Source organism: Orcinus orca, chromosome 1 (assembly GCF_937001465.1).
Source record: "Orcinus orca chromosome 1, mOrcOrc1.1, whole genome shotgun sequence".
Lineage (NCBI taxonomy): Eukaryota > Metazoa > Chordata > Mammalia > Artiodactyla > Delphinidae > Orcinus > Orcinus orca.
This window is the reverse complement of record NC_064559.1, coordinates 138,772,280-138,787,856: the sequence shown is the minus strand read 5'-3', so window position 1 is coordinate 138,787,856 and position 15,577 is coordinate 138,772,280. Positions and strand designations below refer to the sequence as shown.

Here is a 15,577-nt window from a genome sequence, read left to right as displayed (position 1 = left end):
TTAGTTAAGTCCTGGGCCCAGTCCTAACTTTTTCTGCCATCTGGCTGTATCAGCAACATCTGATATATTGCCCCTGCCAGTATATTCCTGGCCTCTAGTATCACATCCCAATTCAACTCTGGTAAAAGTTGTAACAATGGCATGACTACAACATTCCGGGGGCTCATTGCCAGCTGGCCAATGGGTGTCCCAGCTCCTAAAATCCCATTTTACAGACCCCTTCCTATACCCTGCTATCACAGATAGTCTTGCCCATGAAACACATAGTGAGACCCTGAGATTTTCATGCAGGACGTTTAGTGAGGAGTGCTCTCCAGAACAATGCCTGTGAGCAGACAGGGACACAGGATTGAGCAGAGGGAGAATTTGAGCTATGATGCATTTGCTGAAGCCTCAGCCAGTCAGGAGTTATAGAGCTGGAATGACCCTGATGGGTTGTCTCAATTGAGGCAAGAGAATGAAGATTTTGTTTCTCCCACATTGACCAGCACTGGATATGAGCTGCTCCCGGGGAGTGGCTCTAAACTTGGGTGAGACAACCTCCTTCAGCCAAGGGCAATTCCTGCAGAGGGAGCCAACTATAGGCCATCAGAGACCAACACTTCTGCCATCTGAGTGCTTTGGTCCCAAGGGAGACCTGGGTGGGTAATATACCACAGCATCTTTAATAGGAGCTTTATCACCCATTTTGTGTCCATGGGGGAACCATTACCACGCACTGGAGACAGCAGAGCAAAAGATGACATGAGCCCGAGTTGCCAAATCAATCCTGGATAGCTTATCTCTAAACTTAATAAGAAGGCCTTTCCGTTTAAGACACTGTAAGGTATTCAGTTGCTGGCAACCAAAAGCATTCTAATCCATGCATTATCTCAGTTAATCCTCAGTTACTCTGAAGTAGGTATTGTTACTCCCATTACAAAATTAGAGAATTAAAGTTTAGGGTAACTTCTCCAAGGTCATACAGCTTAGAAATTGGTGGAGCCTAGTCTAAAATATCACACTATCTAAATCCAAAGTCCATGCTCTTTTCCATTTTAAAAACATCTATGTGATCAAACTGGGAAGGGGATGTGACATCCCCAGATCTGCAAGGAACAGTAGCCTGTGTGTAGCTAAAGATTCAATATTTACCAGAAAAGCTGCCCTCAGGAAGCTTACTCTTCCCTGAGTGGTGGCTCCAAAATCCTGTGTCTACATCCTAATTGCCAGAACCTATAAGTATGACCTTATGTGGAAAAAAGGTCTCTGTAGTGGTCATTAAGTTAAGGATCTTGAGATGATGAGAACACGTTGGGTTGTCTGTGTGGGCCCTAAATCCAATGACAAGTGTCCTTATAAAGGTCAAACAGTGGAGACTGACAGAAGAGGTGATGTAATTAAGAAGGCAGAGCTTGGAGTGATGCAGCCTCAACCAAGGAATCCCTAAAGGTACCCAAAGCTAAAAGAGTCAAGACCATCTCCTCTTAGCACCTTTAGAGAGCACAACCCTGTCAACACCTTGATTTTGGACTTCAGGCCTCCAGAACAATAAGGGAATAAATTTCTATTGTTAGGTACACCACCAAGTTTGTGTTACTTTGTTACAGTAGCCTCAGTAAATTAATACATCTGCGACCATTCTTTGATTCTAAACACACATATATCCTTTCTCATATAAAGGTAATCAGTATGCCTTTCTTCTACATTTGATTGAATATATTCCTTATGTGGTAAATTTCTAATGAATCCTTTATACTTTAAAGACAGAGTGTAAACTTTTTCCTTAACAGATGTTGAGCATCTGTAGAGATGTGAATGAATGTTTTGCTGAGAAGAAGGTCCATAGCCATTATATGTACAATAGGGTCTCCGTAGGATCCAAAGAACATTAAGAATTTCTGAGAAAGAGTTGGGCAAATGGAAGAATGAGAGGCACCTGAGCTCTGGGAGAAGCAAGAACAAAGACTATAAAAAATAAAAGTTGAAGATTCTAGTATTTGGAAGCAGGAATAACCCAGTGCGTCTGGTTAGAAGACTGGAAATCCATGTCTTTAGAAATAAGCTTTGGTTTCCTCATACATGCAGGTGAGGAAGCAGGAGTTACAAAGGTTTCATAAAGGAGACTACAAAACGAGAAGTCCAGACAGCCCCAAGTCCAAAGGAAAGAGAGTGCTTTCTCTGAATAGAGGGTTAGGAGGTTAGAGAAATTCAGATTTTTGCAGTTGAATCTCGCAGGTGATTGAAAAGGGTATATTCTGTTTCAATGACAAAGTAAAATGTTGTTTCAATAGTTATTTCTATTATATTGGGGGGGAAAAGGGAGAAAAAGCAGGTTACTAAGAGTAAAGAATGGTGTGAACTTAAGTCTAACTGTAAAAAGGAAAGGAAGGGACATTTTCTGAGACTGTCTCTATGAAAACCTATGAGATGAGATTTAGAGGATTTGGACTAAGTCTTAGCCAGAATCTTGGCTGCCAAAACCCCAAGCCCCATGTGACAGCTGCTCCACTGAGACCGTGCAGACTGCCTCCCAGGTAGTGAATGGGCTAGAATCGCCTGCTTTATTCCTCTATGAAAGTACTTGAGGGGTTGGGCTAAACACGTGGCGATGAGAGGGAAAAGTGATGTGAGAGCAGCTCTGCTTCCCAGAAAATTGGAATAGAGTCCATGTGACCCTCCATAACGAAATTACAAAGTGTTTTGATACAAATTACCTCACAGGTGTTTGCAGCTCAGGACAGCCTGCTCCTCTGCCAGTGCTGAGAGGAGCAGGTGAAACAGGAAGCCTGGTTTTCTGCATATAATTTACAATTCTAACCACAAAAAGACATCTATTGGGCTGCACCCTGCAGGCCTGCAAGCCTTGTAATTGCCCGGCCTTGAGACTGAGGAAAGAGCCGGGAGACAGTGACAGAGGCATCAGTGGCTTATTGGGTAGGGGATAGGGGGTCTTAACACGTCCAAAACAAAGGGTCCACCGCATCCGGCAGACGGCAGGCAGGACATGGCGGCGACCTCCGCTTCTTGGGGGAGAAGGAGGCTACCGTTTATAGGGGGAATTGATGTCAGGTTGGCTTATCACTTACCTGGGAAACCAGCAGCTGGGGCAGGGGGCAAGCATGTAGGCAGTTACTGATTAAGCCCTATGATTCATAGGATTGGATGGTCACGGGAGTGAAGCAGGGACTGGCTGAGCAGGGGACGCACAGAGAGCAAGAGAACAGCCATCTGGAGGGGCTGACCACACGCTCCATCCCCACGCATCCTGCACGGCCCTAACCATCTGGGTCTGCCCCTCTTCTGCAGTACCCCTGGGGTCAGGTGTGTAGAGGTACACTGCAACCAGATGCCGCAAATGCAGCACACACGCCAGCAGATAAGGAGTATCCACAGGAAGCCCGGCGCTTATGTCAGGTGTCCCTGAAGTCCAGAGGAGGACGACAACAGCGTCTCACTGTCGACCCAGAAATCAGACTCGTTTTCAGTGAGGCCACCACTGCTGCCCAGTAGGAACAGATTCCCTCTGCTCAGACTAGGGACGAAATGTGAGATGTTTAACAGGCACGATACCGGGAAGATCATGACCGTTAAGCGACCTACAAGCAGTAACAGCGTTCTAGATGACACCACCCCTGCCTGTGCTCTTGTCCTGGCCGGCAGCGCCATCCCGTCTGTCCGCCCTCAGTGCCCACAGCCGGTGCCGAAGCCGGGAGGGGCAGTGTAACAGCAGACCACAGGGTTAACACAGCGGTGCCTTTCTCAGTAGGGCCCGGGTTACTTACCTCAGTAGTCTCGGCTGGGGCCAGGCAGAAGACAGGGGAAACCGGCAAGTCCTTCCTAATCCTGTTACCCACAGGGTGGCAAACTCAAACCACCGGGGGCTTACCTGCCAGTCCCAGGGCCTTTCCGTGGTGGGTTCCCCTGGGCGTAGATCCTGTGGCCAGGGCAGAAGCGAGTTATTGTCCTGACCAATAGCTGGCGGTGGTCCTTCCATGGTTATCAGTTGAACTTGGATGATGTGGACTAACTGCCTCTGGGTTAACATGGCGGAGGCACTGGGACAGTTGCTCCTGGGGTGTGTCCCTGTGTTGGGAGCCTCAATTGTTGTTGAAGTCGCCCATTCCTCCTTTCGATTAGCCCGGCAGCGGTGGGGTCTTAAGGCAGGTGGAAACGCCAGTGTATGGTGTTTTTATCAGCCCATTTCTGAACTTCATGGCCAGTAAAGTGGGTTCCTTGGTCACTCTCAGTGTCCATGGGCATCCTGTATAGCGTGCATAGCTCTTTTAGACCACAAAAAGTGGTTTTTCTCGTTGATGACTTGGGTAGGCCTTTTGTAACGTCTCCCACCTGTTGTAAGGCACTGTAGGCCGCATATGGCTGCCGTTCCATCACACTGTATCCTGGCTCTGCCCTCTTCCAGAGCTGGGGCTGGAAGTCCAAGGGCACCTATTGTTTTGCCGTTGCCACAAGCCGCAACCAAACCCTTCCAGGTAACTGGCCACGTCCATTTCACAAGCCTCTCCCCGAGTAAAGCCTCTGTCTGTAACTGTTTAGGAGTGGTGGGTCAGGGGTTTGCTTGTGTTTTGTAGATAATCCAGGTTGTTGCATTTTGTCTGTGTTCACCAGCCACCCCCATGCAGTCAGATGAGCCATGAGCACAGGGCTGGAAGTATCGTCAATGTAATGGAAGAGAAAGACATCTCTCATGGTGGTCGGCTGCCACAGGGCCCCGCATGCTAGCGGACGGCCACCTCCGGGGTACCCCCTCAACTTTCCATTTCCTGTCCTTAGTTCCTGACATCTTGGTGCTCACAGGAATCTCCTTGGCCTCTTGGCTGACTCGCCAATTGTTGGGCTGCACCAGCAGGACTGCAAGCCTTGTAGTTGCCCAGGCTTGAGACCAAAGAAAGAGCCCAGCAACAGAGACAGAGACATCAATGGCTTATTGGATAGGAGCTCTTACACATCCAAAACAAAGGGTCCTGGAGCAACACCCTACCATGTCTGGCAGATGGCAGACAGGACATGGCAACAACCCTCACTACTTGGGGGAGGAGAAGGCTACCATTTATAGGCGGAATTGACATCAGGTTGGCTCATCAGTTACCAGGGAAACCAGCAGCTGGGTCAGGGCGCAAGCACATAGGCAGTTACTGATTAAGCCTTATGATTCAGAGGATTGGATAGTCATGTGAGTGAAGCAGGGACTGGTAGAGCAGTGGACTGAGAGGAGCTGGACGCACAGAGAGCAAGAGAACAGCCATCTTGAGTGGTCTGACCATACAACATCCTTCACAAAACAGTAACCTGGTCCTTGAAATTTTCACAGACTACAGGCTTTCCTGCCACACACCTAGGATATAATTTCCAATAGCTCATTTGCAACTCATTACAATAAATGTTTTAAGAACTCAGGAGAAGCGAAATGCATATATGTATAAAATAAGCCACAATTTCTAAGAATTCTGCTCTTCTTCTCTGAAACAAATACAGTGTTTCTAAAATTTATATGACCAAAACATATCGAGTAAAAAGGGCCTAATTAAGTTTTTTCTTTTTTTGTTTTTCTTTTAGGAAAAATCATGTTAGAGTCTAAATTCCTCTTTGCAGAGAATTATCAAATCAGCAGAGGAATAAAATGTACTAGCCATTTGGCCATGCAAGTTACATGATGTAGAAGCACATTTTGTAACATGAGTAGTCAATATAGCACAAAACATTCCTTATCACATTACTTCATCCTTCTTATCTCATGTTCTTTGCAAGTAGGCAGCAGCTCTAGAATGGCCTGTGGCAACTTCTACGGTTTGCTGCTCTCAGACCTCCCATCTCTCATCTCACCCATAAAGTCCAGTGATGACTTTCCATGTAGGTCTAACAACAAATGAAAAGAAGGTAGGATTTTTCATTTAACAAACACAGAAATTTCTATGTGTCGGGCATAAATACTACCATTGCTCTTTACAAACATTAATTCATTTAATCCTCAAAAAAACCTATCAGGTAGGTTCTATTTTCATATCCATTTTACAGATGAGGAATCTTGTCACAGAACTAGTAAGAGATGGAGCCAGGATTTAAATGAGTTTGTGCAATCAAACACGGCACCATACCGCCTTAAGTAGCAGTATCATAAAGGTGAATGCAGAATTATCAAATAATACTAAATACTCTTAGGTAAGTATTTATTAAAACTGAAGACAAAGGGCTTCCCTGGTGGTGCAGTGGTAGAGAGTCTGCCTGCCGATGCAGGGAACACGGGTTCGTGCCCCGGTCCGGGAGGATCTCATGTGCTGTGGAGCAGCAGGGCCCATGAGCCATGGCCGCTGAGCCTGCGCATCTGGTGCCTGTGCTCCGCAACGGGAGAGGCCACAACGGTGAGAGGCCTGCGTACCGCAAAAATGGAGACAAAAAGTTTAAATAAATAGAGATTTTTAAATGGAGGAAGGTTATCTAGAATGTTCATGTGCACAAGTTTTCGTCATGGATTGCTAAAATTATAGTTTATGAAGCTTTATGGTATATATACAACAGTAGTGTTAGATAACTGATACAAAGATAACCACCACTCAGATCTGCATACATCTTTAAACCATCAGTTAAATTTATTACCCTGATTATAAAATTAATAAATGTGAAAATCACATGACAAAAAAAATAAAAATCACTCATAATCCCACCATCCAGAAATCATCATTGCTGATATTTTCATAAATATAGTCTCTAGTCTTTCTAGATGTATATTCAACCACCTGGGTATTGACTTACCACTTATTAAATGTGGCTCTTTGTGCCAAAGTGATGCATTCTTCAAAGACAAACCATTTACACTTTTCTCAGTGCCTCAGTGTATACTAAATATTCTTTAAGGGTTGTAAAAGTCATAAAACCAATACATTAAGATTACAAAAGTACTTTTAGAGTGGAAATATACTCCCAATGATACATATGCTAGAGCATTCTTAAGGACTTAAGTATTTAGTCTAATTGAAGTCACAATGGTGATATTTTTCAAAATATGATATTATCATTACATTTTCTGCATTACCAAGGAGCAAGTTTTAGCATCAGTAGGATGAAAACAATGCTGACTTCTTAAATTTGTGCACAAAATTAACTGGTATCACGCCTCCATTGATTCATGATTATCTTCTTAATGAATGGATTTTAAAACTTCTCTAAGATAGGAAGGAACAAGACCACTGAAATATTGATTTATGATTATTCTAATACTGCTCAGCATTTGTGAAGTAAACTGTGTCCACAAAGCATGTTATAATTACTCATTCTGAAACACCTTGCTGAGCTAGTATAGAAGAATTCTTTCATGTAGGCATGAAATGAACGCTATAAATCAACATACTAGTTGAAATTTTGCAGGTCTACACACTATGATTTCCAGCATCACAAGTGGCTTAAGGAATGCCTCAACTGAGAATGGACTCCCACTGGTGGCCACAATGTTACAGCTTTGAAGTCAGCTTCCTCTTGACTGTACCAGTAATTCTGCCATATGGATTGTCTAATGGTAGCAAGACCTGTAGAAAAACCACATGGTAAATTCAGAGACATTAAAACAGACCTACCCTTTTTTCTACAAATCAATATGAAATCAACAACAAAAAACAACTTGCTAAGCAGGAAACTGTATAGGCCCTACAGTAGTTACTTCAAGCAAGGTAATACCTTACTTTTCTGGCAATAGTTGAGACATGAGGCGATTTTGCAGAAAATTAAAGAGTTGTTTGAAAAATTTTAATCATCAGGATATAAATGTTTCTCAAATTCATTACATTTCCCTGCTTTTTAAACAGAGTGTGGTGAACATAATATGGCATTTGCTTAATGACTCGCTCTGAACGCCAATCATTGTCAATGCTAAATACTGCCGTGCCCTCAGGAACATTTGAGGTCCTCAGGGCTCTTAGCCCAATGCTAAATGGCTCCAGACAGCTGTGCATTTACAGTTCTTCTGTCTTCTTACCCTGTCATTTGTCACTTCTCTGCTGTTCTTATCGTGTCCTAACTCACTGAGGGCTTCTCATATGTTGCCCTCACTATGTACACACCTGCTGAGTGAGGGCCCGAGAGTGGCTCCGGCCGTCCCCAGAAAGCAGACACAGACGTGGGGACAGCTTGTTCAGCCACTCGGGTGCCTTTATGCGGAGCCCTGGCCCAAAGGGACTCGGGCCTTCCTGTCTCCAGGTCTCCAGAGGAAGCTTCGTGTCTTACTTCTTGAGCAAAAGACACTGTGGCCTCAGTCTGCTGGCACACCTTCGAGCTAGGATCACTGCAGGCCCGAGGCATCAGGGGGCTCTGGGAGACCCTTCTCTCTCCATCGGGGCTCCTGAGCTAAGCACTGCTCTAGTCATGATGCCTGACCCTTTCTCTGTTTGGGGCCCATTGGTTTCACCTTTGTTGAACATGGCCAGGTCCCTTTCCTGCCCTTTAGAAAGTAATCAGTCGGGACTTCCCTGGGAATCCACCTGCCAAAGCAGGGGACACGGGTTCGAGCCCTGGTCTGGGAAGATCCCACATGCTACGGAGCGACAAAACCCATGCGCCACAACTACTGAGCCTGCTCTCTAGAGCCCGCGAGTCAAAACTACTGGGCCCGCGCACCACAACTACTGAAGCCCATGTGCTCTGGGGCCCCGTGCTGCAACTACCGAAGCCGGCGTGCCTAGAGCCCGTGCTCAGCAACAAGAGAAGCCACTGCGATGAGAAGCCCGCTCACCGCAACTAGAGAAAGCACATGTGCAGCAATGAAGACCCAACACAAGAAAAAAAGAAAAGTTCTGGAAATGTATAGTGGTAAAAAAAAAAAAAAGTAATCAGTCAAAAAAGTCTTTACATTCTATTTAACGGCATTCTGGGAATCTACATCCTCTCCTTCCTCTGAAGTAAATAGTGCTGCCTCTCCTTCAGCTGAGTGGACAGCAAGTGGGATCAGGATTGCATTCCTCTTTAACTCAGGGCCCTATACCAGCTCCACCTGGCACCCGAGCATGACCTTAGGTACCCAGCACTGCTCCCCAGCCTCCAGCTCCAGCTGTAATGGTACAGAGCCCGATGGAGCCATCAACATAATTTGCAGAACAGAAACAAGGTACCTGGCCAGAGGGGCTGTGACTAATAAGGCTCCTGGATCAGCAGGCCCAGAATGTAGGACCTTTTGGACTCCCTTCATTGGCCTTTATCCACCAAAGGATATGAGCAGCAGGGCCATGGTAATAGACAGTCCCTTCCTATCTCACTCCCCCTACACACTAAAAGCAGCCAATAGAATGGTATTTTTTTAGCATTCTAGAAGCCCATGGGAAGATGGATCCGATAGGGGAAACCTGCCATTGTGAGAGTGGTCCAGCTGGGGAAGGGACAGTTCTGATCTCCCAGGACTGACCACAGCAGGCTACCTGTTGGGACTTCAGGCTGGCTAGTCAGACACACTGACTTGGCCTAGCCTTTTGCATGGCTGAAAACAAGTCAGGGTAAGTGCTTTTTTCAAGGCAAGGTTTCCTTTCAAAAAATGAACTTCCTCATCTTGCCTGCTGTAATGGCAACTAGAAACACAAATATCTTCATTTTTTGTGTGTATAATGTATTCCACTTAAATTGACTACTTAAAAGTTAAAGATGATAGAAGAAAATGAAAATAGAATCTTTCTTTCCTCCTCATTGCTTCATGATAGAAGAATAATGGAGCTGTGACCTTCTGTGGCAATTTTCAGAGAAGTAGATCTCAAAGCTATTTCCTTGGGCACACTGTTCTTTCTTTGTCTTTTACTCTCTGCAACTTCCAACCTTCCTTTATAAGTATTCATCCACTTCTAGCATGCTCCAGCCTCAGATAGTGAAAGGCCAGAGTCTAAGAGGGCTCTAAACAGTGGCAACTATAAACATTCCAAAAGCAAGAGCTGTTGGGGATAGTATCATCCCAAGTTTATAAAGAGGGGTAAAGAGGGGTAAAGACTGGGTGGGGGGAAACGTGCTTTAAATATGTTTGAGGTTCTCTTACCTCTTCCCTGTTGATCAGTCCCATTTGGGACATGTCTATGGTAAAGTAGTGAATATTTGGCAGGCTGATTTCCATAGCTTCTATCTGAAATCCACAACAATATGCATTACATGGGGAAACTGTGAATCTGTCTCCGTTACTCCTTCCCCACAACTACCCACTAGCTCATTACTCAGATTCTACCTGTCTCTGAGATGTTCCTCTGATGTTCCTCTACTGCTTGACACTATTCTCTCCTGCTAGTACTATTATTAAATGATGGACCCACTCTTCTCTCTGTGTATGAAATCCGTTTCTCAGAAAAGTAAAATCTCCTTGGGTCAGAAACCTGGGACACGTGCAGCATCCAACTGGCCTCCTGGTGCTGGCTCGTCAGCCTCTTAAATTCCCTCTCCATCCATTCCCTCCTCTCCAGGCTTGTCCCTAACATTTGCAGGTCCTGGAGTAAGAGTATAATTGGACGTCCCCATACCAGATGTTTAAAGACTTAAAAGTTATGAATCAAGCTAAAACACTTTCAAGTGAAATATATTCTGTCCCTCTAACTTGACAAATATTCCTTCATCACAATCTGGAAGGTCAGGATCGAATTTAAAATTCTCTGATTCCTTGTAGCATCATGCCAGGACCTGGCATCATGGGAAGAGCCAGCCCTCAGCCCTGGCCATCCCATCTCCTCTCTTGGACTCATGTGGGTGGTTACCCCAGCTTGCATGTCAAGGCCCATTCATACCTCTAGCAAACATCTGCCCCTTTTCTCACTCTCGGGCTTAAGGGTACACTGATGGCATGACCTGCACTCTAGGGGATAAATCTGGGGAACAGGCTTACGCAGGTTCTGGGAGTAGTCTCAGGGTTATTTGGGCAGGACATTCTGGGATGTAAACATCCAGAGAATGGTCTAGAAGGGGAAGCACGGGCTCCTGAAGTGTTTGTTGCCTTGGTCCCACCAACTCCTCATCCAGCGGAGAGAGGCGTAGCTAAAGGAGGGCTTGGAGGGGGTGTGTGGGCCGTGGCAGGAGTCCCTTGTGCCCAGGTCTAAGGATGGCACTGTTCCTCTCCATCCCATCATGGCCTTAGTTCACATCCTCATTGCCAGTTTTCTGCAACAGCCTCCCAACAGGTCTCCTTGTCTATGGCCCATCATCCCTTTAATCTATCACATGTCTTTCAGAGTGGTCTTTGTAGAGTGAAAATCTGGTAGTGCCACACCTTGCTTAGATCCCTCAGTGGCTCCTAAGAGTTTTCAGGGTAAAATACAGACTCTACAGAGAAGCCCACAAAGGGCTTCCCAATCTGCTTCCCAACTCATCTCTAGGCACATGGAAAGACTTTAGCTCCTGGAGCTTCACTTGTGGCAGAGCCTCAGCAGTAAATGACTGTTCCATGTTGCCTCCTGTCTCCATCCCTACCCCCTCCCTCACCCTTGAGTATGAACTCAGATAACCCCTACCTGTCCCTTAAGACTCAGCTCAAATACCTCTCCTCCAGAAAGCCTGGCTTGCACTATCCCTTACACTGGAGTTAGGTGACTTCCTCTGAATTTCCATAATATTCTATTCTCTATTGAACTGTAAGTTTAATTATTTTCTTCCTTTACTTAATGATGAACTCTTTGAGGGTAGGGAGGATGTCTAATTTATCTCTGATTTCCTCATGTGCTGACAGAGACATAATAACCATTCAATAATATCGAATGGATGGATGGATGAAATCTCTCTGCATTTATCCTTCATTCTCTGGCTCTCCTGAAACATAGACCCTTGGGATAATTACCCCTCCTTCGGGGCATTTGAGTGTCCTAAATTGTAGCAGGTTGAAGAGACTCAGAATTTTCAACAAAACTAAAGAACTACAGCAGTGGCCTGTGTTTTCAGGTCAGACAGATTTTTACTTTTTTTTATTCTCTTCTCACTTTCTATAACAAGCTTTTGAGCAACAACAGATGTCATTTTTCATGTGTCTTCCACTTTCTTATTTTAACTCTCTTTCTCAGAGCTGACAGGAGACACAAGTTCTCTCAGTCCTCGGAATGGCAAGTGACAAAACCTACCTCAGGAACCTGGTTCAGGGAGAGCACCTGGATGTCATAGAGGGTCTTCTGGATAGAGGGCGAGTACTCGCCTTTGTCATAGGGTCCAGCAAATTTCTTCAGGACAACGTCCCTAACAGTGTCCCTAAGACACAGAAAAGAGAACTGAGGGCCCTCACAGGGTGGTCTTTGGGGAACATATTATGAAGCTAAGAAGCGGTACCCTCTCTGTCTCCCCGAAAACAATTTTATTGCTGGTTTTAGAGAGGATTAATATCCTGTAACGCCAAAAAGAAAAAATAAAAAAAACCCTAACTTCACATTTCCCTACACACACACACACAAGTCAATAAACCTATTGAGCATAACTAGGTTATCTTCATAATCTGGCACCAGGGCCCAGTGGGCCTTCCAGGGTGTTTCCCTCCATGCTGGAAGAATTTTTGAAGAGGACTTCCTAGTATTCTAATCTGCTTGGCTTGGCCCGTTGCTTGAATTGGTGCATTTTCAGGGGTATTACCGTGTCAGGCTGTGTGCTAAGTATTTTATGTAATTACTTCATTAAATTCTCTCAATATACCTGAGGCAGGTACTATTATTATCTCCAGTTTAGAGATGAGGAATCTGAGCTAAAAGTTAAATGATCTACTCAGTCCCCCTCCTTAGTGGGAGGCCCAGCTTGTACCCCGACTGGCTCAATTTCGTGCTCTTTTCAACATAAATACATCAGACTGCTGCCCATGGGGAACACTTGAAAAAAGGAGAAAAAAAGATTGAGGTGAGGTTCTCTTCAAGCATTTCCAACCTATCACATAATAAAAGGAGCAGAGTAACACTCTGCCCGTGGGAGGAAGCTACCAGGGGGCAGATTCCAGCTTATCACAGGGTAGAAGTTTCTAACAATTAGAGCTTCAGCAAAGGAATGAGATACCTGCTCAAAAAGCAAACTGGGATTCAGAGGCCTAATCACTGCTTGTTGAGGATGTTAAAATAAGAGTCACACCTTACAATGCTCAAGCATTTATCACTTATAAAATGCTTCTGTAACTTCATCTCATTTTGAGTTTAGCCTAGGGTGGCCGCTTGTCCCAGTTTGCCTGGGACCAAGGGGTTTCCTAGGACATAGGACTTTCAGTGTTAAAATCAGGAAAGTCCTTGACAAACTGGGACAATTTGGTCAGCCTGGTTTAGCCCTCTCTGCATCTGCCATGAAGTAACAAGGCCATTATCCTCATTTGATCCCGTGTTTCTTAAAGTGTGGCCTTTGGTCCAGCAGCATGAGCATCACCTGGGAGTTTGTTAGAAATGCATGTTCTCAGGCCCCATTCCGGGCCATAGAATTAGAACCTTTGGGGTTGGGCTCAGTGATCTGCAGTTTAATAAGCCCTCCAGGTGATTCTGATACACAATCATGTTTGAGTACTACTGATTTAGTCAATTAAAAAACAGAGGATCAGGGAAATCAGGTGGTCTGCTCAAGGTCATTATAGCTAATAGCATCTTAGCTAATAGTGCAGATTTACTAACTCAAAGTAAGACCAGTATTCTTCCTGTTATCCATCAGAAGGTGTGTCTTACAATGGGAGGCAGAATTGAATGGCTTCCAAGTTTCCCTTTCAGATGGAAGACTCCATGAACTCTGGGCCCCTGGAAAAGAGGGTGGACACTACCTCCACCAGCGCCAGGCCCTAGCACTCGTTCATACCAGGTGGCCTCAAAGTCCACGTCTCTGTCCTGGTGGTAGCGCCACTTGCAGTACACTTGGGTGGCAAAGCACCGGTCCTTCACCTCAGGGAGGGTGGTGAACTGGTCCCTGATGAATCCTTCAAATCCGGACTGGGTTGTTTTCAAGACTTTGAGGTCTTTGATTCCAGAATTAATGACTGGAGGTCCTGTTTTACGTCAAAAGGTAAGAGGGGATGAGGTCATAAAGAAAACAGTGCCTTCTTACTGCCTAGCCCTGAGGATCCTGGTCATTAAAACATGGCACACTCCATTTGTACAAAGAGCTACATCACTGCCTGTGTTTTCTCTCTCCCTGTCTCCTCTGAAGTCCACATGATGAAGACGGCGTGCCTTTCCTTCTCTCTGAATTCCACAACTCCCTGCCTTCTCATGCCCTAGGAGAACTTATGGTCAGAGACTAAACGTCCATGCTGTGTTGAAGCCCACAGGAACAAATACCTTCTTCTCAGCTATGTGCAGAGGTATCTTCTAGGCCAATTACCTTCCACATTTTGAGCTCCATCTCATTCAGCAGGCAGTCATGCTGGAATGAGTTAATAAACTCAAAAGCAGCTCCTCTGTCTGCTCTTGTGATGCCCTTTACTGGGGGTGGTCCTCATGTGGATTGTCTACACGGCTGATGGCTCCAATCACCACCAGACCCCTCAGTTCCCTTGTGTTTATGAACTCAGCAACACCAGAAAATTTCATGAATAGGTAGCATCATGGGCGTGGATGAGCCTAAGTAGAGACTGGGAAGATGAGGTCAGTGACCCATGAGGTACCAATTGCCTATGTGGATTCTCATAAAGGCCTTTGTTTTTTGGCTGAACTGAGAAGGCGCAAAGTTGGCTTGTGGGGACCTGGGCAGGGTGGGCAGAGTTGAAAACAATGGAGGAGATGACATGGCTCTCCGGCCGTCCCTACATTACCTCATGAGGTGCATCAGGGAGGTGGAGGGGAGAGAGGCATAATCAATCTGAAAAAGCTGTTTACTTATGCCTGGCAGTTCTAGGTCAGGGCCCAGATGACAGGTAGGGTACCGAGTTAGTGAGGGGAAGATTCTCTCTTTCTTTTTCTATGTGGAACACACTGTAGTTCCAGCAGTTTGGTGAAGCCTGAAGAACACATGGCACCAGGTGACACACTGGGAAGCCCCAGGGTACAATGTCTGTGGAAAGCAGCCTTCTTCCCAAGGAGGAGTGGCAACTGGCACAGCAAATGCTGGGCAGAGCCAGTGAGGCAGCAGTTGTACTCAGTGGATGCAAACTTCTCCCTGAGCACGTGTGAGACAGCCCTCCAGGCTGGGAGAAGGTAGGAAAGTTTGGCTGGAAAGGTACAGCAGTTTTGTAATGAGAGAGCAACAAGGTCAGGGAAATTCGGGAATTAACTTCACCATGGCCTTATTTGTATGTGCAGGCTGGTGAGGCCAGGACACTCAGGGGGCACTTGGGTACAAACTCCCAAAAGCATAGTCAAGGCAGAATGACTTAGATCACCTCTTTTCAGTCCTGAAATTAGTCCAGACTAATATCTGTGCTTTTTGACCTGTTGAATCTTAAGCCAAGAGCTGGAGGTATCAGGCATCACTATGTTATACATGGTCTTAGTTGAAGAATAAGAATGTAACCCACAATCCTCAATTAAAATCCAGGGCAGCTCTTAATAATCCAATGGTTTACATCATCCTGTGTGATTTCTATTGCTGTGGTTAACTCAGGAGTTGTGGACTTTCAGAAGTAGGTAAATAATGACTATATTTTGATATTTTCCCAACCACATGTGTGTACCTGCCAGAGAGAGCAGTGGCCATAGTTAGT

At 45.4% G+C, this 15,577-nt stretch overlaps 1 protein-coding gene across 2 annotated transcripts in view; it reads right to left on the bottom strand.

Moving 5' to 3' along the window:
• Positions 1–6,565: 6,565 nt before the first annotated feature.
• LOC101275718 (uricase) overlaps positions 6,566–15,577 on the bottom strand; it is a 35,454-nt gene continuing 26,442 nt past the window's right edge. For both annotated transcript variants that reach the window (XM_004262958.2, XM_049709045.1), the window contains 4 exons: positions 13,738–13,924; positions 12,054–12,177; positions 10,001–10,084; positions 6,566–7,520 (listed from right to left, as the gene is read on the bottom strand). In XM_004262958.2, the coding sequence (XP_004263006.1) occupies positions 7,446–7,520; positions 10,001–10,084; positions 12,054–12,177; positions 13,738–13,924 (470 nt within the window). In that variant the 3' untranslated portion in view covers positions 6,566–7,445. The remainder of the gene's footprint in view (positions 7,521–10,000; positions 10,085–12,053; positions 12,178–13,737; positions 13,925–15,577) is intronic.